This window comes from Myotis daubentonii, chromosome 7 (assembly GCF_963259705.1).
Source record: "Myotis daubentonii chromosome 7, mMyoDau2.1, whole genome shotgun sequence".
NCBI lineage: Eukaryota > Metazoa > Chordata > Mammalia > Chiroptera > Vespertilionidae > Myotis > Myotis daubentonii.
Genome location: NC_081846.1, coordinates 70,099,343 through 70,126,951, shown reverse-complemented (window position 1 = coordinate 70,126,951; position 27,609 = coordinate 70,099,343). Strand labels below are relative to the sequence as shown.

Below are 27,609 nucleotides of genomic sequence, written 5' to 3'. Positions count from 1 at the left end.
CCTCGGGAGATAACGACCTGCTGGCTTAGGCCTGCTCCTGGGTGGCAGAGGACAGGCCCAATCCCTAGGTACAGCCCCTGGTCAGGCTCAGAGCAGGGCCAATTGGGGAGTTGGGGGACCGCCCCCTGTCATGCACAGAGCAGGGCGGATTGGGAGGTTGTGATGCCACCCTCAGTCATGCTCAGGGTAGGGCCAATTGGGGGGTTGGGGCACCGCCCCCTGTCATACTCAAGGCAGGGTCGATGGGGAGGTTGCGGCACCACCCCCTGTCACGCACAGAGCAGGGCCAATCCGGGGGTTGGGGCGCTGCCCCCTGTCACACACAGAGCAGGGCCAATCCGGGGCTTGGGGCGCTGCCCTCTGTCACGCACAGAGCAGGGTCAATCAGGGGGCTGGGGAGCTCCCTCCTGTCACGCACAGAGCAGGGCCCATCAGGGGGTTGGGGAGCTCCACCCTGTCACTCACAGAGTAGGGCCGATAGGGGAGTTGGGGCACCACCCCCTATCACACACAGAGCAGGGCCGATCAGGGGGTTGGGGCGCCGCCACTATCACACTCAGGGCAGGGCCGATGGGGAGGTTATGGCTCTACCCCATCACACACAGAGCAGGGCCCATGGGGGGGGGCGGGTTGGGGCGCCACCCACTATCACCCACAGAGCAGGGCCGATTAGGGGGTTGGGGCACCGAAACTCTCACACTCAGGGCAGGGCCGATGGGGAGGTTATGGCTCTACCCTGTCACACACAGAGCAGGGCCCGTGGGGTGGGGGGGTTGGGGCGCCACACCCTGTCACACACAGAGCCGCAGGGCAATCAGGGGTGGGGAGCTCCCCCCTATCAGGCACAGAGCAGGGCCAATCAGGGGGTTGGGGCTCCTTCCCCTGTCAGGAACAGAGCAAGGCCGATAGGGAGGTTGTGGCCCTATCCCCTGTCACACAGAGCTGCAGGGCAATCAGGAGGTTTGGGCGCTGCCCCCTGTCATGCTGATCACAGTGCCTGGAGGCCTCGTGGCTCCACTGATCCCAGTGCTGGGAGTCATATTACCCTTTTACTAAATAGAATAGAGGCCTGGTGCATGGGTTGGGGCCAGCTGGTTTGCCCTGAAGGGTGTCCTGGATCAGGGTGGGGGTCCCCACTGGGGTGCCTGGCCCGCCTGGATGAGGGGATGATGGCTGTTTGCAGCTGGTCACACACCCTTCAGGGTGGGGGTCCCACTGGGGTACCTGGCCAATCTGGGTGAGGGGCTGAGGGCTCTTTTCAGGCTGACGGGTGACTGAAGCTCCCAACTGCTCCCTTTTTTCTTTTTTCTTTTTTATTCTGGGCCAGCTTTAGCTCTGGCTCCAGCTCTGAGGCCTCTGCTGCTGAAAGAAGGTATCTGGTTTGTTTAGGTTCTATAATTGAAACTCTGTATCAATTCCAGCTCTGAGATCCCAGCTCACTGAAAGCTGGTTTCTGGGGTTTTGTTTAGCTTCTATATTTGTTACAATGTTTCTTAAACTGCAGGCTCAGAGGCCAGCAAGGCAGGCGGGGAACGTTGGTTTCCTCCGTAACTGAAGCAAGCAAGCCTCAAGTTAGTTTCAAGCTGCCTGGCTGCTGGCCGCCATCTTAGCTGCCAGTTAATTTGCATATCTTGCTGATTAGCCAATGGGAAGGGTAGTGTTCGTATGCCAATTACCATGTTTCTCTTTTATTAGATAGGACTAGAGGCCCGGTGCACAAAAATTTTGAACTCGGCGGGGAAGGGTGGGTCCCTCAGCCTTGCCTGTGCCGTCTTGCAGTCTGGGACCCCTCGGGAGATAACAATCTGCTGGCTTAGGCCTGCTCTCGGGTGGCAGAGGGCAGGCCCAATCCCTAGGTGCAGCCCCTGGTCGGGCTCAGAGCAGGGCCAATTGGGGAGTTGGGGCGCTGCCCCCTGTCATGCACAGAGCAGGGCGATCGGGAGGTTGTGATGCCACCCTCAGTCACGGTCAGGGTAGGGCCGATTGGGGGGTTGGGGCACCGCCCCCTGTCACACTCAAGGCAGGGTCGATGGGGAGGTTGTGGCACCACCCCCTGTCACGCACAGAGCAGGGCCAATCAAGGGTTTGGGGCACTGCCCCCTGTCACTCACAGAGCAGGGTGCATCATGGGGGTTGGGGCTCTGTACCCTGTCACGCACAGAGCAGGGCCAATCAGGGGGTTTGGGCGCTGCCCCCTGTCACGCTGATCCCGGTGCCAGGAGGCCTCTCAGCTCCCCTGATCCCGGTGCTGGGAGGCATATTACCCTTTTACTATATAGGATAGAGGCCTGGTGCATGGGTGGGGGCCGGTTGGTTTGCCCTGAAGGGTGTCCTGGATCAGGGTGGGGGTCCCCACTGGGGTGCCTGTCCAGCCTGGATGAGGGGCTGAGGGCTGTTTTCAGGCTGGGGGTGACTGAAGCTCCGAACTCCTCCTTTTTTTCTTTTTTTTTTATTCTGGGCCAGCTTTAGCTCTGAGGCTTCGCTCCAGCCCTTAGGCCTCTGCTGCTGAAAGTAGGTTTCTGGCCTTTGCTTACAATGTTGTGATCCTGCTGGCTGAAGCCCAGCGGCTTCTATATTTGTTACATAGTTTCTTAGAGTTGCAGCTTAGAGGCCTGCAGCGGCAGGCAGGGAGCATTGGAGTCCTCCGTCACTGAAGCAAGCAAGCCTCATGTTAGTTTCAAGCTGCCTGGCTGCCAGCCGCCATCTTGGCTGGCAGTTAATTTGCATATCGCCCTGATTAGCCAATGGGAAGGGTAGTGGTTGTACGCCAATTACCATGTTTTTCTTTTATTAGATAGGAAACTTGCTTAATTAGACCTGATTTGTGATTTAGCTAAACTTTTCCCAGCCCAGTGAAGCACCCCAACTTCTCTTTCAGGTGATTGTCAGCAACACAGCAATAAATATCAACATGAAGCAGATTATTATTATAGATCATGCAGGGAGAACAAAGGGTAAAATATTTTACTGTAGCAGTGTTTAACTATATTCTGGGCTGTGAGAAAACCTGAAGTCATTTTCAAGTTCCACCATTTCTTACTTCTTTTCAGTCGGGTCAAATTTCTAAGTTTTCTAAATCTCCATTTTCTGGCTAATGAAAAGAAAATAGGATTCCACTGAGTCTTCTATCTACCTAATCCAGGACTTCTGTGAGGATAAAATGAGATGAGGCTGGGGAAAACACTTCCCAGACATTTGGTTACAGTGTAAAATGTTTTTACCTGGCTATGAAGCAAGTTGTGTTTCTGGGCTGAAGAAACTGCAAGGCTAGTCATTGCTAGGGAGTGGTAGCCAGGTGTTGCTACTTGAAGTCATTACCCAGATGGAGAGAAGGACACTTAGCATATTAGCCTTTTTTTTGATAGATTGAATTCATAGCCTTTAGCATGGAGCTTGATAATCAGTAGAGATTCAGCAAATATTTGTTCAGGAATTAATTTGATACCTAATTTTGAAGATAAAGGTGAAGATAGGAAGCTGGGGATAGCAGACTGCTGAAGACAAGGAAAATGTTTGAGGCAAATTTGTGTTCCACAATTTGCCCTAGAACTGGTGGTAATTTGACATCATTAACAAGAATAAGAAATATCTGCTTCAGAAAAAGAAATCACTTTGGGTTAAGATAAAAGAAGAATACTGCCCTGGGCCAATGTGGTTCAGTTGGTTGCATGGTCCAGTGTACTGAAAGTTGGTTAGTGGTTTGATTCCCAGTCAGGGCACATGTCTGGGTTGAGAGCTCTATCCCCGATAGGGGGCATGCAAGAGACAGCTGATAGATGTTGCATTTTCACATCAATATTTCTCTCTCTACCTCTCCCTTCTTCTGTCTCTAAAATCAATAAAAAATACTTTTTTTTAAAGAAGAAGATTGACATAATTATTTGGACAATTAGAACCTTTGAAAATACCTGAATTACCTACAGGCAATATATAATTCTAATATATAATTCTAATTAATGAAAATTAACAGTTCTGAAGTGTTTTCCCCCTTGTTTTGAAGAGTTTTGCTTTGAACTTAATTTTGTATATAGATACAGATGGGTAGAATTGCCCAACAAAGGTTATTTTGTTAACTATGAGGGAATAAAAATGAAAATAAATTGTGACCGTATAGAGCTAACCACATTCTCATTGCACATTCCCGTTGCAGCCGAGCTAATATTTTCATATGGGCAAATTTTTGCTCATATGCCCTGTCTAAGCAGAAGGGCCTAAGCCATTAATTCAGGGAGTTGTTCCATAACTACTGTTTTCTATTCATATTAGCATAAAGTAATAATCATAAAGGAGAAATTTACTGAAAGCCTCTGCCTTTTTTTTTTAATCTCCAGTGTTCAGACTGCATCATAGTGCTTCTGATACAAACGACAAAAACCGAGTTAAAAGCAGATTAAAGAAGTTTATTACCCGAAGACCTTCCCTGAAAACTCTGCAAGAAAAAGGACTTATTAAAGGTACAAAACATTTTATACTTTTTACAGTAACAATGATAAATGAATGTGCCTCTGTGACCATAGCTATTCAGCTCTAAAGGAATATTAGGATTTTTTATTCTTTTTAAGTTGCTTATTGGATGTTCTGCTCTATAGGAGAGAAAAGATAATTGTCCAGAAAAATAATCCTGAGAAATTAAAGGGTGCATCATAGAATTATTGCAAGAAATACCTAATTTTGCCCTCAGATCTGAGCTCTGTGCCAGGAATAGAGAAGAGATATCTTAGTGGCCCATCAGAATGACTCCATGTCTCCTTGTGTCTGAACAATTCCAGTTTATTCCCATCATCCCAGTATGCTTAGGAACGCATCCCGTTCCACTCTTAAGCATGTCCTGATTTGATGATAATGTATCTGATCATCCTAGTCATTGTCTGAAGTAAATTCTAGGAAGAAGTGTTAGGAAGGAAGTCCAAGACAAATGAGTATCATGAAAATTTGGGGATTTGAGAACTGGAAGCTGAGAGCGCAAACTAAACTTAAATTAGCAGGTACTTCTGCAAATATATTAAATCTAAGATGATTTAATATACAATTTTTCTCAGGAAGAGGGCAAAGCAGATTTTCATATTTTAGCAATACTTAATAAAATAATTATTTAAATAGTTCACAATTAGCTGTTTGACCTAACAATTTTAGTTTATTTTGAAACAAATGAACTTATCACAAAAATAATCTGTCATTTTGAACCAACCCTAGAAGGTGGAATTTTTGTGAAGCATGGACATAGGTATCACTAATAGAGTGGAGAATTCTTACAATGCAAGCATTTAGGGGTGGAAACATCACATATTTTGAATTGGCTCATCTCAAACTTTTACTCTGAAAATGTCCTTTTCAGTGCCACAGACAATATTTGATCCTCTACAAATTCAATTACATCCTATATAATAAAACCCTAATATGCAAGTTGACCAAACAAAACAGTGTAAGATCTGTGGAATGACTGGTCGTTATGACTCGCACTGACCACCAGGGGTCAGATGCTCAACGCAGAAGCTGCCCCCTGGTGGTCATTGAGCTCCCACACGGGGAGCGCTGCTCAGCTAGAAGCCAGGATCAAGGCTTGTGAGTGCAGTGGCAGTGGTGGGAGCCTCTCCTGCCTCCACTGCAGGTGGGTGGCAAGGAGGAGGTGTCCTGGACTGTGAGGCCCCGGACTGCTAGAGGTTGTCCAATTGCCGGCTTGGGCCTGATCCCGGGATCGGGCCCAAGCCAGCAGGCGGACATCCCCTGAGGGGTCCCAGACTGCGAGAGGGCACAGACCGGGCTGAGGGACCCTCCCCCCAGTGCATGAATTTCATGAACCAGGCCTCTAATATAATATTAGACCTACTATCTTTATTTCTACCTTAGAATTCATCCTATAGATTATCATTTTCTCTTCTTTTTTAAATATATTTTTATTGATTTCAGAGATGAAGGGAGATGGAGAGAGAGAAAGAAATATCGATGATGAGAGAAAATCATTGATTGGCTGCCTCCTGCACAACCCCCACTAGGGATGGAGCCCCCTACCTCAGCATGTACCTTGACCCGGAATTGAACCATGACCTCCTGATTCATAGGTAGATGCTCAACCACTTAGACATGCTGGCTGCGCCCCATAGATTATCATTTTTTTTACATAGGATTCAGTTGCAGGTTACCTGCCATTTGGAAAAAAAATCAAATAAAACCAGATTATTAGCCCAAACAATCCCAATCTGACATAAAGTCTAAATTTTTCATGACTCTGGAAACATGAAAAGTCTTTTAATTCAGTGGCAGGGTCTGGCCCAATCAAAATGCTAAGGAATTAATAACTATGGTGCTCTAGGATTGGTCTCGGAAAGCACCAGAGATGCTGGATGCCTAATGCAGCCTTCATGCTGATGCAGTGGAACCCCTGAGCACACTCTGCTGTGTACATTTCCTGTATTCCAGCCCCATTAAGTTTTCACCATCGCTGACCAATGAGTCAGTATTCATTAGTAGGGCTATGGAAAATCTTTGTGAAATTCTGATTTGATAAGCTGCCATTGTTGTCTCCAGTGGAATTTTCTTCCAAATACAGATCATTATGCAAATATAGTCACTTCTTGGGATTGTTTCAGTTTTACTATGAATTTTTTAAAGGCTTTTACTGCGATTTTTCTTAACTGAGTAAAAAGTATTAAACCAATTTTTAAAGCTATAGGCCCAGTATAATTTAATACTTTAAGTTTATATTTTTAGCATACCTAAGGAAAAGGTCTCAGAGGTTTTGAAGGGCTATAAAAATTATATAAAATAAATGAGTGATTAATGGTTAAATAGTTAATTTCTCCAAGTAAAATGACTTAACTTTTTCAAGGAAAATTATTTAGAAAAAGCAAAAATGGCGTTTTAAATTGTTCTGTAGTGCATTTGCCCAAAGATTATGGATCATATTCTTTAAACTGTCTAATTGTCCAGACCGGAATACAGCCCTTCTTTATCAAGGTTCAGGAAAGCTGTGTGAGGTAGTTGGGCTCTTACAGTGTGCTTCCTGCTTCCTGGGAGGGGCTTCGCAGGGTCACAGACACTTTCCACAGTGGTTAGTCTTTCATGCCATGTTACCAACAGGTTGAGAGGCCTGAGCTTTGAATTCAGCCGGTCTTTATGGAGCACCCCCTTAGAGTCAGGAAGGGCCGTGCTTTATTGACTTTATAATGCCCAGTATAACTGTGAAAAAAGAATTGTCCCAATATCATATGGTCCAAACTTAGTCAAAAATCCCTTCTTCAAAACGTTTTTTGTACTCAGGGACTCCTGGCCAATATGTGATTCCATTGGCTCTAATATAGATCTGGAGTTACTTGATGTGGCTGAATTTTCTAGTTTTTTAATATGAGTAATGAGAAGGGCACACTGTGATGCCAAAAAGGGGCCCAGAGATAATTCTGAATGACCACCCAATGGAGAGAAATCTTCATAGTTCAGGTGGGTGCAGCAATCACTGTCCCAGTGCAGTGGTAGCTTCTGAAAAGCCTTCCATTTCTCCAACTGCTTTCACATTTGGCAAGGGGGGTGGGTGAGGGGGGAGATGGTGAGCGCTTTTATTTTATTTTATTTTATTTTATTTTATTTTATTTTATTTTATTTTATTTTTTTAACTTTTTTGTTGAAAGTATTACAAATGTTCCCCCTTTTTTCCCCCTTGGATCCTCTCCACCCTGTTCTGGCCCCCTCCCCAGTCCTTCCTCCTCACTAATGTCTGTCCATGGGCTTTGTATATATGCATATAAATTCTTCGTTTAATCTCTTCTCATCTGCCTCCCCTCCTTCTGAAATATGTCAGTCTGTTGCATGTTTCAGTGTCTCTGGATCTGTTTTGTTCATCAGTTATTTTCTTCATTAGATTCCACATATAAGTGAGGTCATGTGATATGCATTTATTGCATTAAATACCTCATTGGAAATAAACTTGAATCAATTTAATACATAAATTATTGAATTGAGAAGGTGCATTTTAGGGTGGTAGGTACATGTGTACAGATCCTCTACTTGCTTTTAGAACTGAAATAATAACTTTAGCATCAGCCAAACTACTTTATGTAATCTTTCAAGTAACAGCATTGACATCTAAGAACAGAAAACACCTGGCAACACACTTTTTAGAAAAGATAACAATTGCTTGGGGTTTTTTTAGGAGTAAGTAGTATTTCCTTATATGAAATGATAGAGAGAATTGTATGTTTAGAAAGTAGTTTCTTTCACATAATATGGGCAAAACCATACTGGATAATGTTAGTAGAAATTGAAAGCAATGCTGGACTATTTCTATTTTTTAGTTTGATATATTGTTTGATTGTAAATTTCTCATACAAACTTTTTCTCCCAGAGTTTACTTTTTTTCTTGCTTTCATGGCCTTTACATTATTAAGGGTTTGTTTAATTATCTCAATTAAACAGTCTATATAAATTCTAGTCTAGAAATGTCTGCCTTGTCCCCCAGAATATCCTTCCACCTTCTTATACCAAGTTACTTTGGTTGCTTTTCAGTCTTCACCTTTGTCACCCTGTGACTTCCTTTCACTGATTTTTCTGAGTTGTATTCACTGGCTTCTGAATCTCATGCCTTGTCTTTATTGTTTTAAATTCTTTTATTGCTATGTAACAACGTCAGTAGCTCATTTAGAAAACATGAGACCTTTACTATCTAAGCATATCTTCAGAATCCCCATGTACTTGATCAATAGTTTAGTTGGGCATACAATTCCATTGCATTTAGAATACAGAGTTGCAGATTCCATTTCTTATTTTTGTTACTTTGACTTTTTTTTTTCAGCATCATTGGGGTTTTTTGTCTTTATTATTAGAGATTCTATAATCAAGATGATGTGCAAAGTTGGCAGAATTTTAAAATTTTATTGTGCTTGGAATTCAGCTTGAAGAATTATGCTTCTCTTCAGCTTTGGAATTTTTTTCTCTTTATTATTATGTTGATAAGTTTATTCCATTAAATTTTTCTTGCCTTTGGAATATTCAAGACATGAGTATCAGATCATCAGTTGATTTTTCACATATTCTGAAAGAATTCTCAATTTTATCCTCCTGTCTTTTTATGAATTCATTTTTAACTTTAAAAATGTATTTCCATTGTTTTGGATGCATTACTTATTTTCTGTTTTTTGTTTGTTTTATTTGCACATTCACATGCCACAAGGGCAAAAGCTTTGTTGACCAATCTACCCCCATAACTAACAGTGAGGATAGTACTTTGCCCTTCATATATATATTAATTAAGTGGGAAAACAGAAAATAGGTTATATATTTTGAATTTATTTAAATGAAATAGGTAAATTTTTTGTCACTTTGAAATTTGTTTTTTATTTTATTTTTTTAGTTTAAAATGGTCTTTCCAGTTCTTTGAATCATCATTTTCACATAGGTTCCTTTCTTTTACATATTTGTCTAATTTTGTTTTAATCACATTAGTGACTTAGCTCAAATATCTGATGGGCAATGGTTGCCCATTCTTATTATATAACTAGAGGCCGGGTGCACAAAAATTTGTGCACTCGGGGAGGGGGGTGTCTCTCAGCCAGGCCTGTGCCCTCTCGCAGTCTGGGACCCCTCAGGGGATGACCACCTGCTGGCTTAGGCCCGCTCCCTGGGGAATTGGGCCTAAGCTGGCAGTCAGACATCCCTCTGGAAGCTCAGGAGCCCTCGGGGGATGTCCATTTGCCAGCGGGGAGTCGGCCTAAGCTGCAGTCCGACATCGTTAGCACTGCTGAGGAGGCGGGAGAGGCTCCCACCACCACTGCTGTACTGGCAGCTGGCAGCCTGGCTTATGGCTGAGCAGAGCTCCCCCTGTGGGAGCACACTGACCACAAGGGGGCAGCTCCTGCATTGAGCATCTGCCCCCTGGTGGTCAGTGTGTGTCATAGTGACCAGTCATTCCCAGTCGTTCTGCTGTTAGGGTCAATTTTCATATTACCTTTTTATTATATAGGAGTGCCTGGCCAGCCTGGTTGAGGGGCTGATGGCTGTTTGCAGGCTGGCCACAACCCCCAGCCACCCAAGCTCCTAGTGGAGGCTGGTTGGGAGCAGGTATCTGGGATTTATTTGTCTTCTATAATTGAAACTTTGTTGCCATAAGCGGAGCTCAGGGCAGGCAGGAAGCTTGGCTTCCTCCATCGCCTAGGCAAGCTTGCTCCAGCTCCGTTGCTGCCGGCTGCCATCTTGGTTGGGTTAATTTGCATATAGCAGTTCTGATTGGCTGGTGGGCGTGGCTTAGAGCATAGCAAAAGTACGGTCAATTAGCATCTTTGTCTTTTATTAGTGTAGATGAGGCTGTACAAAGTTTAGCTAAAGCTTTGTATATATGGATAGATTTTGTCAGTGAAATGCTTTTGCTGTAGGGTGATCTGTAGGGACTCACATCTGCCTCAAGAATCTCATATTTCCAAACAATGTAGAATTACATATACTCTTGATTAACTGAATCCATTTTTATAAATTTTTAATGATTATAGAAATTTTCAACTTTTATTTTGCAATTAAGGAAATTGAGTTTATTGGAAAGCATAGCAGCTTTAGAATTTGACTAAGCTAGGTTTAAATCTGGATTCTGCCATTTACCAGCTATATAACTTAATATTTGGTTATTCACTTTTTCATTAATGACATTTACATCATAAAATTTAAGTGAAATGATATATGGAAAGAACCTTGCACAGTGCCCAGCTTATCATGACAGTTCAGCAACTTCTTGTCTTCTTCCCATTCTTCCTTCATCCCTTCTTTCTCTCCTTCTACCTTTCCCTTCTTTTCATCTCTCTTCCCTTTCTTTATTTCCCTCTTCTTTCTTTTGCTACTTAGATTTATAGAGCATATTATGCCCATAATGCCACCAGAGAACCTTTTTCCCAAGTAGCCTGTTAAATATTGAGAAATTAATCCAGACAAGTGTCAAGGGAAGGCAGCAGTAACTCGTTTACTTTAAGGAAAGTATATACATAATTTGCACTTGACTCATATTTATATTTTTGCTAATTTTTATCATGTACTCTTTATATATAAATAAACATGAGCTCATTTTATTTCCTAACTATACCCACTTACAGAGTGCCATCTAATTGTTAGGACATTTACCTAGTAAGTAATTACCCACACAGACAACTAATTGTTTAAGGTTTCTGTTATACGAGGAAATAATGTCTTTGAAATTATAGTGCTTTTGTAAAATAATCAATTATATTTAGAAGTAAAGAAATATTTGCCATTCAAACTGTAGATACAAGTTATCAGCCCTACACTTTCAACAGCCATGTTTATGGATAGCAAAATGATTGAGTTAAGAGGAAAGTATTTTTTTAAATAATTTGTTAGAACTTATATATGACAGAGCAACTGACCTCTCACATTATTAATTCATGCAAAAAATATATGAGCAATACTGCAATACACCTTTGAATACAGCATGCTCCAATTTGCCACTTGATCATTGTTAGTCTGAGAATAATTGTATTTGAATTTATATATTGGGGCATGGGTCTGTCATTGCTTGGCCCGGAAATACTCTCACAACTTCCACAATATGCATGAATGTGCCCCAGAATATCTTGTAAATCTTCTTTTCCTTAAACTTTTTTTATGATTCATAATTGAACTGTGATCCTTACAAGTGAGCTATGTCATGATTTAATATTAGCCAAAATTAATAGCCAACCTTAAGCTTCTTTATCTTGGCCTATAAGCTTCCTGGTTCGCTTGCATTTATAGTTCCCAGGCACTTTTTGTAATTTAAAGGCTCTTGGGAGCAAATGTGTTGGTAATAGAGTACCAACCACATAGCTAGCTTTTGCTCAATAATAACACACAGGTCACCATGAGAGATGGCAAATGTTGAGAAAAAGGTGCACCTGGATAGCAGGTTAAGCCCATGGATTTTAAAAGCCTGTTATCCAGGGAGGAAATGATCCAGGTCTTATGAGATATTGAGAGCAGAATAGCTTTAGAGCAACAAGAGAAAAATGAGGTCCAGAAATGGGAGTGAATTAGGTAAGTGGAGAAAGAATAAGCCAGAATAATAAATCGGTTTCCTTGTGGTTCAAGAACTTACTTTCTTATGCAGAGAGAACGTTTTACACAGGCATTAGTTAGAATTTAATACTATTTGAGATAGTGACTTATAACTAATTGATTTTTAGTATCTATAAAAATAATTTCCTGGTATAACCTACTATATTGCGTGTATTTGTAAATAGCAATAGTAATAATAATTCTCCTTATTCCTTCTTTTAAATTACAATTCTTGCCCTTTGATTCAAGTTCTCAAGATCTTTCTCCTTTTTTAACTAAAAGAAAATACTGAATAATATTTGGTTTTCATCCTAACACTGGATGGTGTGTATAGCCATGCTAAATGCTGAGAATATAGGAAGGACAAGACCCAATTGATTCCGAACCAGGATATTGGCTTTTTTTTTTTTCCAATGACCTCTGAAGGCCATATTAAATTTTGCTCTGGTGGTAGATGTTGGTTTTATTCATTTCATGAACTATCTGTCCTTAAAAGGTTTCCCAGAATTGTGGCATACCCTACATGGTTAGTGTAATTCTGGTGCCAGTTGAAGATACTGTCTCTAAATAAGCCCTGCAGTTTCAGGACTGACAAGTTCCTATATAATAACAAGAAATAGAGCATGAACACCAGTAAGAAAACAGCAACAGGTAACGACAGGTTTGCTTCAGAACATAAATCTGTATCATGCTTTAAGCCTACCCTGTGCTTAAAGTCAAGTTGTGTGGGTGTAGATTGTAGAAAAGTACAAAACCTTCCCTTCCATCCCTGGCATTGCCCCAGTCAAGATTTATATGCTGTCAGAGGCATATCCTCAACCAGTTGCAGATGACCCAAAGTCAGGCTAACGTGATATTTCCTTCTTGTGTCAGGAGGCTGCTGCCCTCTGGAGAGGTGGCCTATGACCCTTTCAATCCTCTAATCACATCCTAAATCTTCCTTCCGTGAAACCACCTGAAGAGAAGAAAGAGATACAGGGCTCTCATCAGTGTTCACAGGAATCCCCCTTTTTAAAGGTTAAACATTTGTTCTTGATACCCTACTGTTCTCCAGCAGGTCTTCTCCTACCACATAGTTCCCTGGTGACACCTAAACGCAGCTTCAGAGGCAATGGAAGCTTCTTTAGCTTAGTTCTCCTTAGCGTTTCAGGGCTCCTGTAGACCCTGTGAACTGTATCTGAAGCCAGTGCTGGCTCTTCACTTTCTCCTGTGCAGTTTTGATCACTCCCTGGCTTACACAAAGTGCTAGCTGATTATTTCACTTTGTGGTAAGGTGGATAATGGAAGGGGAGGAAAACAGAATTGCATCCTGACCTGAGCTTGGTAATTGGAACAAATGTATGAATATTTCCTCTGTGATGAGAAGAGTTGAATTTTCTATAGCACTTGAGAAAAGAGGACCCGCTTCTTCCTTACTTCTGCTATGATTGGGGTTGGAGAGTCCACATTCTGTGTACACTGAATATGTCGTAGTGACAGTCCATATCAGAGCTCTCATATTATCCTACCTCCTATCTCCTATCTCCTCATCAGGGTCCACACTCAGCAGATGTGAGGACTGCGACAAGCACAATAAATATTAATATCGACAATTAATTTTGACATAGCCTAAGATTAAAATATTGCTCTTTTATTTCCTTTAGCATCACTGACAGTTTGGCTCACAAATATTTCCCCTCAAATGTATGTCTATCATAAATCAATGCTACTTCACAAATTCCAAAGATGAAGAAAACAAGTTTGGGGGGAACAAATTTTGTTCAATATAAAAAAAAAAAATCATCCTCTTTTGACTTGTTATTTTACCTGATTAGTGACATTGAAATGTAACCAGCCTCTGCAAAATTTAGTCATCAGAGCAATAGCTCCTGGTTGCATAAGTGCTAGACTAGCATTTTCTATTTTTCTCTGTGGGAAGGAGGCAAGAGGCCATTTCACAATTTGGATAATCATAATTGGTGGCCTGTCAGTGTTAGTCAAATTGCAGAGTGAAGAGGTAGAGCTCCCAGCTTCTCTTTGAAATGGACTATATTGCTCTAAGTGTGTTTTTATCAAAGCATGTTCTGGGGCAACAGATCTGAAAACATAAACTTTATGTAGCATTATTCTTCCTTAGATATTTCCCTTTAATATGTTCTTTCTTTTTGAAGATAAAATAAAAGTACATAAAAGAGTTCTGGGAATAGGCAGCTATATGTCATAAACACCCTTCACTCCCCTGGCCCTGGGCCCCCGGCCCCCGAAATTTGGAAGTGATTTGATTGAAGTGATGACTGCCTTGATCTTGTTGGAATGCTCCTCCTTCTTCGTTGTCTTCTTCTCGCTCTGGGAGGCAACAACCCTGTTGTGGAGTCATTCGGGGAGGGAAAGAGGTATTTCAAGCAACCATGTTTTCCAAACACAAAATTGAGACACATGGCCTGACAGTGACATAATATTTGAAATAGGGACTGTGCTCAGAGATCCGGAACATATGGTTGAAAGGGTTTTCTTATAAAAAGCAACTATTAAGATAGTTTCTAGATTCTTATTCACAAAAGGCGCATTCCTCCATCCCTTTTATTTGCATTTAAAATATTACCCACAAATCAGAAGACTGACCAGTTTCTCCTCAAACACGTCGCTTTGCCGGCCCTAGAAGCACCCTGTTGACTAGAAAGTTAAAGTCACAGCCATCAAGGAAGCAATGCAAACCAGACTGCCAAACATATTATGAATATATGGCTCTTCTTAAAAATGCTAGTTGGTTTTTCATACTGGAGTATTGACTAACTGTCTGTGTTTGATGTATGGTTTACCAGCCTGATGCCGACTTATGGTTAGAGCTTAACTTGTTAGTTCTGCTTTTGCAGCCAATTCAGAATAACTACAGATGCCTCGTGATATTAAAATTGACTGCTCAAATGGACTCAGTGTGGGGGTTTCATTGGTTTTAAATTGATAACAGCTGAAAGAGTGAATGATTAAAGTATACATGGCATAGGACACAGCTCTTTCATAGGAATTCTTGTGAGCAAATTCCCTTCGTGTGGGAATTTTTTCTTTCTTTTTATATCACAGTTATTTCTAAGCAGTCTTGGGTTGAAATTTTAAATTGCACAGGAACATTCAGGAACCTGCAGATAAAATAATTCCTGAGAAACTGAGATACATTTTGATGAAGTGGGTTTCTATTCAGTGGGGAACATTTAAAGTTAAGTAGCATTCCATAAGGTGGTAATTGTGTCTATTTCCCAGGCATTTGAGTTAAATAAGCTGCATAGGAAGCATAAACTGTCAGAATAGAAGGGTTGGAGTGTTGTGTACATCTCTTTCTTCAACTCACAAAAAACCAAAGCTCCAAAGTACCTTATCACAGATAAGTCAAACAAAGCCTTTGCTTTGCTTTCTGATTCTCCTGGGAACTGTTATTTGTTTTCATTATTTAAAAAGATGATCTGAGTGCTTTCTTCTCACACAGAAAAAAAAGAACACAAAAGAGAATTAACACAACTTTTTTCCCTCTTCCTCAAATCAGCAACATGTATAAAAAAGGTTTTATGAAAATGTACTTTCACAGTTTAATTGTAGCTTAGGGGGAAAGCCCAGTAAAGAATTCAGAGAAATTTAAAGAGGTTTACAAGAAAGAAATATCTGTTTACACACTCACTCTTCAACTTACATTTTCCCAAGAGTTCAATGTCCTTACTATCCAATACTGTGGTCTAACCCCATTCTCTTTTCAATTGTTTCTAGTATTTTACCTTTGATATTCCATGAAAAAATACTAGAAGTACTTTATATAGCTTATAGAGAACATCAATCTATAATAATAAAATTAGGTTAGAGTTTATTGAAGAAATATAAAGCTAAATATTATGTACCCATTTCACATATTAACTTTTAAATGAAAAACTAAAACATTGTGCCCAACTAGCATATATCAAACATGTAGCAAATAGCAGCTGTTAATTACAATTAGTGGAATAAGAGATTGAGATGTTTGACAATAACCTTGATTGGTGAACACAAATATATATATATTCAGATAGGTAAGATAGTCAAATTATGAAGAATGCTCTAATTATGAAACAAAATAAGTAACATGTATTTCACCAGTATTTATAAGAAAATATGTTACATATTTACTGCTCAATTTTTGCCCCAAATTATAACCTGTGTAGCTGAACTAAGTCTTAAAATTACCTAACTTTGTGCCTTCCTGAGCTGCATGCAGCCACTGAATCATGCATTGTGTTGAGATGGATAACTGGTGCAGATAACCAGGTCAGAGGCTGCCTCAAGGATTGACATTTTCATAAGATCTATTTCCCTTAGAAATGTGAGAGCACAAGAGAAAAATTTTCATTCTCTTTCAACAGTTGTTGAGCTCCAATTTTTTAATGATGTTCTTATCTACCCATATTAGACAGGAGGGAGATTTTAGAGGAGATGTCATCCAAGTTAAACACATGTGAGGGTCATTAACTTGAATATATCACTCCTAACTTGCCCCTTTGAACTTGGAACTCAAACTCATAGGAGGAAGAGAAAAGATGGAGGCAGGAGCTGACTGGCCTCAGTTAACCTCACAGTGAAAGAATCTATCATGCAACCAGAGGCTGAGGAATAAGAAAGCAGATGGTCTGCAAATATCTTGAGGACATCTAAATATCTTCATATTCCAAATAATCTAAATTTCATACAAGCCTTTACTCCCCCAGACTCCTTCATCATTTGTACCACTAACATGCGTTTATTTTCTGAACAGTAAAATACTGTGTTTACATCTTTTGTGACTCCACATTTTAAACGCATTGGGGCCTTGAGCATGTTACAGTTTTTCCATCTTAAAAAAGTAATTAGCACAGGAGCACATTCAATATTATGTAAGGAATTTGACAAGACCTCACTTAATATTTTTTTAGAAACAATTAACATGTCACAAGAGGAAGTGAGGGCTCATTTTGGTTATAAATCTGTTTACATAATTACCAGTTGAAGAAGTCAAACATTTTAGGGAGGAGGAAAAAAGCAAGGTTAGGCCCTCTCTTCATCATTGAATTTCCAATGATGTCAAATTCTCTAGCATGTTTCCTTTATTCATGTACACACTTGCCTTGAGGCCCCTTTAATCAGAAAGATCGCAGATTTGTAGTATGAGTGAATAATCTTGAAGAAAGGTAATATTGTCAGAAAAACACTTAATCATATGACAAGAGACAATTAAATCTGTGTCTGAGGTTATGTTTAACTCAAGATGCCACAGTAATATGGAGAAAATGTTTCAAGGGAGGCTATGTAGTGTAAGAATACATATGCAGTGCCATGGACCAGAGCACTACATCAGTAGATATGCCTGTCTCATGCTGTAGCATGGAGGACAGAATGGACCGCAGAAGCCCTGGCCAGGGAGCGGTGGCCTCAGAAGGGACTGGTGGACAGGAAGTGGATAGTGGGGGGAAAGGAACTACAACCTTGATCCAGGACCAGAAGATAGAGAATAAATAGCCCATTCGAGATAGTTTGGGTGGTGGATGTCATATCTGAGGAATTGTGGAGATGGTAGTAAATACTTTTGGGTAAAGTTTTAGTGGAAAACACTTTCCTGTGATAACCCAAAACCATCTGTTCCTACAATCCGTTATTATAATCTGAGCACCACCAGAAGCCTAGAGGAAGCTTCTGTCTCCCAGATGCAATTCTCCAAGTCAAGAGTCTGAGAAGCTGCTGTGGGTTTGTGTTGAGCTGCAGTTTCACATACGGAACTGGATAATGGACACTCATCTGAGATCTGCTACAAGGAGTCTGTACTTACCACTTCGGCACACCATCTGGAGGCTAGAAATGGTCTAGGCAGCCTCTGCAAAAGAAGGGTCCCAGTCTGTTGCCCCAATTATTTCCAGCCTAGAATCCTAGGCTCATAAAACATGTCATAAGAAATACAGCTCATTCTTGAGAAAAAGAGATACTCGCACACAAAACTGTACTTAGTTTTATATCTTGGTTAAATATATAAAGGATGTTTGAAATAATTAAACATATGAAAGACTATTTGCCACATTGGGTCTGGGTCCACATGGTGTGAAGTGAAAAGGTGGTGGTGACAAGCACCCCTGTGCTATTTGAAAGAGCTATATGTGTTGTATTTTTCTCAGGCCTACAGTGTATTGCAGTTGTTTAGCCATGAAGATCACCGAGTGTTGAAGTAGATTTGAAGTCTAGTCTTGGCTCTGCTACTTACCTGCTTTGTGAATTTGGTCAAGGAAATGAACCGTCTGCCTTACTTTCTAGGTATTATAGGACTGTTGATACTATGCCAAGATCAAATAGTATAGTAAATTGTAACTATTAATTCTTATACACTACTCCTAATTCTACTCTTATTATGACATGGCGTATTGCAAATGCTCCTTCTCCTGAAGGCAGAGTAGACTTCTGAAAACAGCTAAACAGATAATTATGGTGAGATTTTGTGACAATGCATTACTAAAGCCAACATTTTGAGCATTCTGTGTGCCTAGCACTGTGCTTGTTGCATTGCACACACTATCCAATAATAAGGATGCAGAAGTGTGTTTGCATTCCTTTATACTTCAATTATTATTCATATTGCCTGCTCGTACATATTCTTTAAATAACTATGCTCTAAGAGGGTACAAAATTACATAAAGTAAAATCCCCCGAGTAATGAGCAAGGGAGATAAATGTACAACAAATAGGACATAATATAGCAAATGTCTAATGTTTTAAGGGGCATTCAGGCCACAGATTACAAGTGGGAAAACTGTGGGAAAGGTAAAGTATCCCTTATGATCTTTAAACTGAGTCTTGACTTAAATATTTGAACATGTGAGAAATGGGTGAGATGTTCAAGGCGCACAGTTATGGCAAAGCGGGGGGACTGTGTTGTGAACAAAATGCAGAGGGCTTGATGAGAGCGCCTGTGGCAGAGGTTTCATAGTGCCAGGATAAGGAGTTTTTACTTGATTTTAGAGGCAATTTCATTATTCACTCAGTACCCATTATTTTTATTAATTTGGCGAGCATTTATGGAGGATCTACCATCTGACAAGTGATAGGCCAGACACTGGGCCCACAAAGATGTATAAGAGGTGACTCCTTTCAAAGTGAGATACTCTAGCACTGCTTAGAAAGAAATAGTCAAAAAAACACTTCCAAATCCTGAAAAACTTGGCTTCACTGTAGTAGACCAATGGGAAGATACATAGAGTTAATGCTTATACTTAATTCCTAGCTCACCTCAACAGCCCATGGATGTGAAAGAAATAACCCTGACATAAAACACAAATATCACAAGTCATGGCTCCCACTTGTATTTCTGGAAGCCCCTAGAATGTACTGCATATGATGAGGACTGCCTGCCTCATGTTCATCTCCTTTATAGTGCATTGCCTCTAAACTGACCTAGGAAGACACCTCACCATGAAGCCAGTATCTCCCGAGAGATGGCTGCCTCACTGCCTAGGTGCAGTCCAGGAGCTTCTGAACTTACAAAACGTTCCAGGTGCCAAGCAATGCTCCCATCCCTCTGGTTCCCGCTGCATTTCTCCATCCACTCTGTTGCCAGAGCAGATGGGAAGACTGCCCTTCTCCCCGGCCACCTGCATGTTAATTTAGGGCCTAAAGCAACAGCTCTTAGGCTCTGAATCTGACAAAGTGAGAAAAGAGTTTCTTTTCATTCTGTCTGAGGCTCTTTCCTCAACAGAAGTCATATCTACTCCCTGGGACTTATCTAGGACATATGTACCATTTTGCAAACTCTCAGAATTCTCTCTGGTCTCCATAAGCTCATAATTTATCTTAAATCACACTGTGTTTTGTTTTGTTGTTTTTTTCACTAACTAATATTGATGCTTTCAATTAGAAATCTGGGTGGTGAATGTCATTCTGCCAATTTGGTAGGCAGACCCAACTGAGATACTGCATTCCATCTTTATATGCGACCATCCCCCAGAAACGTAGGTCCTGCTAGTGGGAAAAGTAATGTAAGTGAAGAGTGTGCAATAAACACAGGAAATGTGCAATATGCACAGTGCATCTCACAGTTAGATACTACTTATTCAGTTCTGTGGGCAGCTTTGGGACAGGATAAGGTGTTTTAGGAATGTTATTGCATAGTCACTTTCTACAATCAGGGCCTAAAATAGAGAAACACACAGTGTATTTGACTGGAGGCCCAAAAGAGACAAAATGTTTTCGAAAATGTGTGCAGTATGACCTCCCAATTTGGGTTTGTAACCCCTTCTCTCCAATTACATTCCTGGAAATGTTTTTTAGTTTCTTTGCATGGAATAACCAGTGGACCACATTGTTCAGAGCAGCCCACAGGAATGAGCCAGCCTGTACAGAGCTCATACCACACCTCCATGGAGCTAGCTGACACTTCCACAGAACCACATGCTTCCCCAGCTCTTAATATGGTTTATTATAAAATCCTTTACCTGCCTCAAAGCACTTTTCATCAAAGCCGCTTTTAAGCTGAAGCTGAGGACTAAAGAATGCCTTTAACAGAATCCTGAAATAGCTTTTAACCCGAGGCTGAGAAGAGAAAGTGCTTTTAACCTAAAGTGCTTTCCTCTTAGGTACTTCAATGTGTGCCTAGCACTCAGCATTAGTGGCTATGAGAACACCCTTAAGACCCAAATGAAAGAGACTCCATTATAGATATTCAAGGCTGTTATATTAATATATTACAAGTAATATTTGAAATCATTAAGCCATTTTACTCCAACTAAATTTGAATCTTTTCTTATTGAACTATGCATTCATGCAAATAAATTGAAATCTTACCACCTGGGATACTCACAAATCTATGCTGCTATTAGGAAAAGTACCTTGTTCTTTCCTGGATTTTACTTAAATTTGAAGTGAGTCAAAATCCCCGCCCCCCCCCTCCACCCTAAAACAATCTTTCAACTTTTATCAATCACTGAATGACATTTCCAGCTTTAGTCCACACTCATTGAGCTAAAAAGGTAAATTAAATTATTCAGAATTAATTCAATCAATTATCTGAATAAATTGTATATATCAAGCTTTCTCTTTACACTTGTCACTCAAACAGAAATAAAGGTACTGATTTCATCGTAGTTTTAATCCTCCAGTGAAGTTCCTACTAAGTCAAGTAAGTAGGAAACCTAATCGGTAAGTTTTAACTTCAGAGAATTACAGTAAGTTATGTGATTGAACCATTACAATAAGTTATATGATTGAAGATATATTTTAAAAATATAAAGTGCACACAAATACGGGATAAGGTAGCAGAATTTGACATCTTTGAATGTTATCCCTCCTGCCTTTTTTTTAGTCCCCTCTGTAATTCTAATGAAAGGAAGACAGGCAACTGAAAAGCAGAAAATATTGTCAACCAAAGCTCTAAATAATCAGTCTTTGCTAAATCAAATTTGGTCATGTTAATCATCCAGAATGCACTGATGCAAACTAAACTGAAACATATTGTTCTCATACTTGAGTGATCATGGAACAATCTTTAGATATACTAATCACTTTTTTTATACATTCTTTTCATTCATTCACTTATGCGTTCATTTGGCAACAAGAAGGGAATGAAATAGAATTTAAGAAAAATAAAAGAAATTACATTTTTCTTGTTCTACTTTATAAAGTTTTCATCACCATGAATATTATTTTTTAACTTTCTGTACCTAAAAACTTATTCATGTCTACTCTTCCAGCTCAAAGTTACCGGCTCCATGAATTCATCCCTGTCTTCCTCATTCTGAATTAGTCCTCTCTTCTCTTTATCCTCAAAGTATAATTTTATTATTTCATTATATTAATATCTTCTAACTGGACTGTGAGCTATATCTGGTAGACCAGAGGCCATCTTAGCTCTACTTCCTGAGATGTTACCTGGAAAGAGGTAGAAAGGAATGGAAGCATGGCATGAAATCTTTCAGTGGTTTTAGAATTACTATTTATTTACAATATCATTTTCCTCTTTGTAAACTCAGTGGGGACTACTTTGGTGGAGTATGCTCCACTCAGAATCTTCATTATGTTGGGCTTCTCTTACGTTAAGTCCTTCAAGTTCTCTTCTTTCTCCTTCTTAGACTGCTGGGCACTATTCAAATATTCCAGGGTTGAAATAGTCCAGCCCTGTGGCTTTAAATTGCATTTGTAGGTTTTCCAAACTTAAACTGTCAGCTTCAAGCTTTAGTCATGCAATTCAAGTGTCCATTTGACATTTCCTTGGATGTTTGGTAGACATCTCACATCTACCCAGAGCAACCCTTGAGTCCCCAGCTCCCACAGGTTCTCTGCCTCAGAAAACATCACTGCCATTTGCCAGCTGGAGTCACCCTCCATTCTGCACAGTCTCTTCTACTTTTATCAGAAAATCCCACCTTAAAAACATATTACAAATTCAACCCCTTTTAGTCATTTCCTTTGTCAGTGCTCTTATCTAAGTACTATCATCTCTCCCTGAAATATTTTACCAGCCCCCAAACTGACCTCCCTACTTCTTTTCCAAATATAGTCTCTACATAGCAATTAAAAGGGTCATTTAAAAACATAAATCACATTATGTCACTCCCCTGCTCAATGATATCCAATTACTTAGAATAAAATTATACTATAATAATATCTACTGTCCTTGCTGACCTGTAGGGTGTTACCTACTTTGTCACCCCAGGCTATCCTTTCTGTTTTATCCTCAGTCATAGATTTTTTAAGTATTATATTTATTGGGGTGACATTGGTTAATAGGATAAGATAGATTTCAAGTGTCCATTTCCATGATACAAAATCTGAATATCCCACTGTGTGCCCACCACCACAGGGATCAGGCCTAAACTGGCAGTCAGACATCCCTCTCACAATCCAGGACTGCTGGCTCCCAACCATTCGCCTGCCTGCCAGCCTGATTGCCCCCTAACCACGCCCCTGCTGGACCGATCACCCCTAACTGCTCTCTCCTGCAGGCCTGGTCACCCCCAATGCCCTCCCCTGCAGGCCTGTTTGCCCCCAACTGCCCTCCCCTGCTGGCCATCTTGTGGTGGCCATCTTGTGACCACTTGGGGGTGGCCATCTTGTGCAAGGGCGTGATGGTCAATTTGCATATTACCTGTTTATTATATAAGATAGTGCCCATCACTATCTGACATTATCTTCCATGTCAATGTGTTTATGTGTTTGTTTTCTCCATTTTCATATAGGCTTTGTGAAGACCTTTTGGTCTATTCATTATTCCATCCCCAGCAGACATTGAAAAATACTCAAGGATAGATAGATTGAATGGATAGATTAAAAAAAATGCATGAAATATTCACTTGGTCTAACCATTCTCTATACTGTTGTGATTCAGAGTATATACATGTGTGGGAAGTGTGTGAGTATATGCGTTTATTTGTGTGTTATGCTGCTGGATAAGCAGAGGGAGGGGAAAGTATGGGACCAAGTTGCTGACTAGAATAGATACAGAAAAATCTTATGCTCATTATTCCATTTGGGTTAATAAACTCTTCATTAAAGCTACAAATTCATTTCTGGCTGGTGGACTCACCAAAATGTCCATTATATTCATTGGGCCAAAACTGAATTGAGTTCTATTTCCATGAGAGTTTAGGAGCTTAGGAAAAGGGGCCAAGGGGTACTTCGTGAAAGTATTTTTTGGGATTTAGGGTGAATTTGAGAATGGTGGAAACTGCTGGAAGCCTGAAATAGGAAGAAGGAGAAAAAATGGAAGGTGCTGAGGAAGAACTCTGCCATTCTGTCCAGGTGGCAGCTGGCCTGTCACTGACACTGGGCGGTTCTGGTGAAAGGATGCTCCTCCTGCAGCCAGCTGTCCAACTTTGATTGGAAGCTGCAGCCTACCCTTGTCTGGGGAGATCCTCTCCACAGTTTAGGCACATCTCTTCCAGTCTTTCCAGAGTAGACATCATCACTATCCACCAGGAGCTTTAAAACGTTAGGTTAGATGAGACACAAAACATGAATAAACATGCGGAGGGAAACTATATACAGATGTGTATCTATTTAGAACTTCTATTTATTTATATTTCAAGCTACTTAAAAGTTAAAATAATTAAGCTTTTTCCTGTACTTGCCTCTTATGAGAAAAGAACTCACAAGAAAACCAGGCAATGAAAGAGATTTACTTCCAGTGTTTATTAGAGATTCAGCACATAATGAGCCCAATTTTTGAGACCTGTGTACCAAAAGAACAGTAGCTGATATGTTTAATCAGTGCTCAAAGCACAGTAAGATGATGCAGTACCTTCTGAAGCACTTCTGAAGGTAGATTAAAATCAGCAGTGTTTTAGCATTAGTCATGTTCTTCTGCATCCTAATTCAGAGGCATAAACCATCAGTAAACTACAGCACTTACTTAAATCACCCATTTCTTCAAAAATTCTCCATAAAGTTGTGGAATACTATCTGATTGATACTCATGGGAAATATTTCAAAGGAGAAAAGGGAAAGGTGGTGAGGATGGAAGTGGAAGAAATGAAGAAGAGTGAAAACAGGATTCCTTGATAGGCGGTCAACTCTCTGAAGGAGCACTGACTGTCACTTAGAGTTTCGAATCAAGGGATGAATTCAGTTAAACTGCTGAAGTGATCCATGTTAAGAATATTATTTTTTCCTCCAGTACCACTGCCCCTCTCTAATGGGAAATGATCTGCCCATGTGTAGCATCTGGAGGGAGAAAATCTCCAACTGAATGCTACCTACTATGGAGGCTACAAGGCTATATATATATATTTTTTCTCATCTCAACTGATTTTTAAACTTAATCTCAACCAACTGGGCATCCTCTACTGGAACTTCAAATCTTAGCCATTGGATAAAATAGGAGTCATTGTGACAATGGAAGTAGCCTCCTGACCCAGCTCTCAGAGTTACAAGACAATTGCTGTATTTATTGCTTCTTATTTTATGAATCTCCTAAGCACCTTGGATTTTAAACATCTCAAAGACTGTCCCCCAGACTTCGGTAATTTCTTTGACTAATTAATAAATTAATTTGAGTTCCCAGTAAATTATTTGAGCTTCCTTCCACCTCCCTTTCTCAATATCATTCAAATAAATTTCTCTGCTTATAATGGCCACAGTTTTGTTTGTTCTATTACAGTCAACAAAACATTCACAAATATACTTCATGACCAAAATAATTGCCTGGTGTGCGTGTGTGTGTGTGTGTGTGTGTGTGTGTGTGTGTGTGTGTGTGTGTTGTTTTAGATGCTTTGTTTTTCCTTTTTAAAATGTACTTAAGTGGTTGCCATGGCCCTCTGTCCTGAGAGCAGAATAACATCATTTTGAAAAGCATGTGGAGACTGTCTCCCTGGGTAAATGATGATAACACCGTCACATTATTTGAACATTTAACTGCTTCTATTGAATATGTTTCCTCATAGTTTTGATTCATTTGGAATCTAACTGACAAAGATCCCATTACTGGGTGTTCTTTCCATAATTTGTCAAAAATATATAGCAGAGATGAGGGAGAATGAGGCTAATTTGTAATCTGGGAGACTTAACCTGGTTGTGCTGATCAACTAACTAAATCGGTCAAAAGTTTGAGAGCTTAAAGATTAAAAACCACCATTTCCTAGTTAAACTCGAATTCATTATGTAAACAACATGATTTATAAGTACAGTCATGTAAAAGGTCTATTTGTTTTTCTCACCAAAAGATGCTTTCAACAAAAAATTGCAGAAAATGGATTTTCTCCAACCAATGTGTTGTCTGCCACCCCTGGTATATGCGCTTGAAGCAGTATAGTAGAATGAAGATATAATGATCACACTAGCCAAGGCCAAAGCATTTGAAGAACATTCCAAAAATATTGGCACCCTAGCAAGAGGTGTTTGCTAAATACCAAGAGTTGTTAAGAGAGGAAGAAAGGATTACCAGTGAGCTACAGATGGGAATATAGGTGGGGAGTCGGGAGCTCAGGGTTTTCGGACTGCTCCCTTTTTTGGAATACCGTAAGGAAGGGGGAGGCAGAAATACTCCTTAATGTTATACCAGGGCAATAGGTATGCACGGACGTTTAGGGGGCAAATCTGGTTCATTTATGCTTGTGTCTCTCTGCTTTCCCCTTTCGTACTCTATTTTAAGATAGAAGGTTCTTTGGTTCAAACACATTTCCATAATTGAATGATCCTTCTTGGTTTATCAGACTCTGGACTGTATCAAATTTATGGATCAATGAAAATCCTACAACAGCCCTTAACATTGACAATGACATTTTAGCTAAATCTCTGTGATTTATTTTCTTTGGGTAGCATGTTTTACTTTGCAAAATCATTTCATGTGCAACATCATCTCCTCTAAGTTGTAAAATTCACCATTTTATGTTGAATGCTAATGTAGTCAATATTCTTTCAGTTGTAATTGATATAAACTTGTCCAAACTTCGAAAGTAAGAATGGAATGTATTGAACTACTAATTGAAAAGTTCAAGGGGGTAAAGGTAGTTTTAGATATGACTGGATCTAGGGGCAAAATGCTTTCAAATCTTTATCTTTTCTATTGCTCAGCTCTGTTTTCCACTGTGTTGGCTTAATTTTCCAGTGCATCTTTCCAGAAAGTGGCAACATAACTTATGAACACTCAGATGCACATCCTCCTAGTTTACCAACACCTATAGAAAAAAAGAGGGTCCCTCTTTCCCAGCAGCACTAGACAAAGCCTCAGGATTTACTTGATAGATCTACCTGGGCCATGTGTTCATATCTGAACCAATTTCTGTGGCCAGGAAGATGAAATGCGCATTCATCCCTGGAGAGGGAGGTAGTGGGGTCTACATTACTCAAAACAAATGGCAGAAAAATGAGAAAGGTCTCATCTCCAAAGGAAAACCACGATGCTCTTACCAGAGGATAGATGAATAGTTAAGGGGCCAGCAAAACCAACAGATATCCGCCATAGTTTTTCTAACCAGTGCTGTCTATAACCATGAATCTCACGGAGCTCTTTTGCCACCCCTGCCCTTTCTATTGTGATTGTAAGCCTTCTCTTGAAACATTAGAGACAACGATTTGCCAATGTTTTAGGCAAGTTTATTTGGTTGCATTAAACAGAAATTCACGCTAATTACTACTGCACCTCATGACAAGAACACATGGTGCCTGGATTTAGGCATCAGAAAGTGAGGCGTTGAGGTGTATGTTCCATTCACCTCTCTGCAAATTAGTTCCTGTGCCCACTCACCCATTGCACATGGGCATCTCCCCAAATGGCGCCCCTGATCTCCAGGGTCTAAGTCTAGTTCAGATCCCTGGAGTTACCTACCTTACTCTTCAGTATACCAATTCTAAATTCTTTGTATGGAGACGTGTACATGACAGCCTTTGACTCCAGCAGGTTCCGCTGGAGAGCTAAGTTCTTAGACACCAGAGCTATCCTTCTTTGGTGAGTGTAGCCAGTTTAAAGAGAGGATAGAAGTGAGAAGAAAACTTTTGGCTCATCTGGTAACTGGCAAAAGCAAACATATTCCTTCTATCTAATGAAGTGCAATAAATCTAGGCTCCTTTCCCACCAGGGTGCTATTAGCAATCAGGGAGGGATAGTTTTTCACTGTGAGGAATTGCCTGCACTTGCCTGGACTCCCC

General features: G+C 40.4%; 1 protein-coding gene across 1 annotated transcript in view; it reads left to right on the top strand.

Moving 5' to 3' along the window:
* Positions 1-27,609, top strand: part of ARHGAP15 (Rho GTPase activating protein 15) — a 677,426-nt gene that overhangs the window by 393,112 nt on the left and 256,705 nt on the right. Inside the window, exon 9 of the mRNA XM_059704560.1 lies at positions 4,332-4,454. Within this exon, the coding sequence (XP_059560543.1) occupies positions 4,332-4,454 (123 nt within the window). The remainder of the gene's footprint in view (positions 1-4,331; positions 4,455-27,609) is intronic.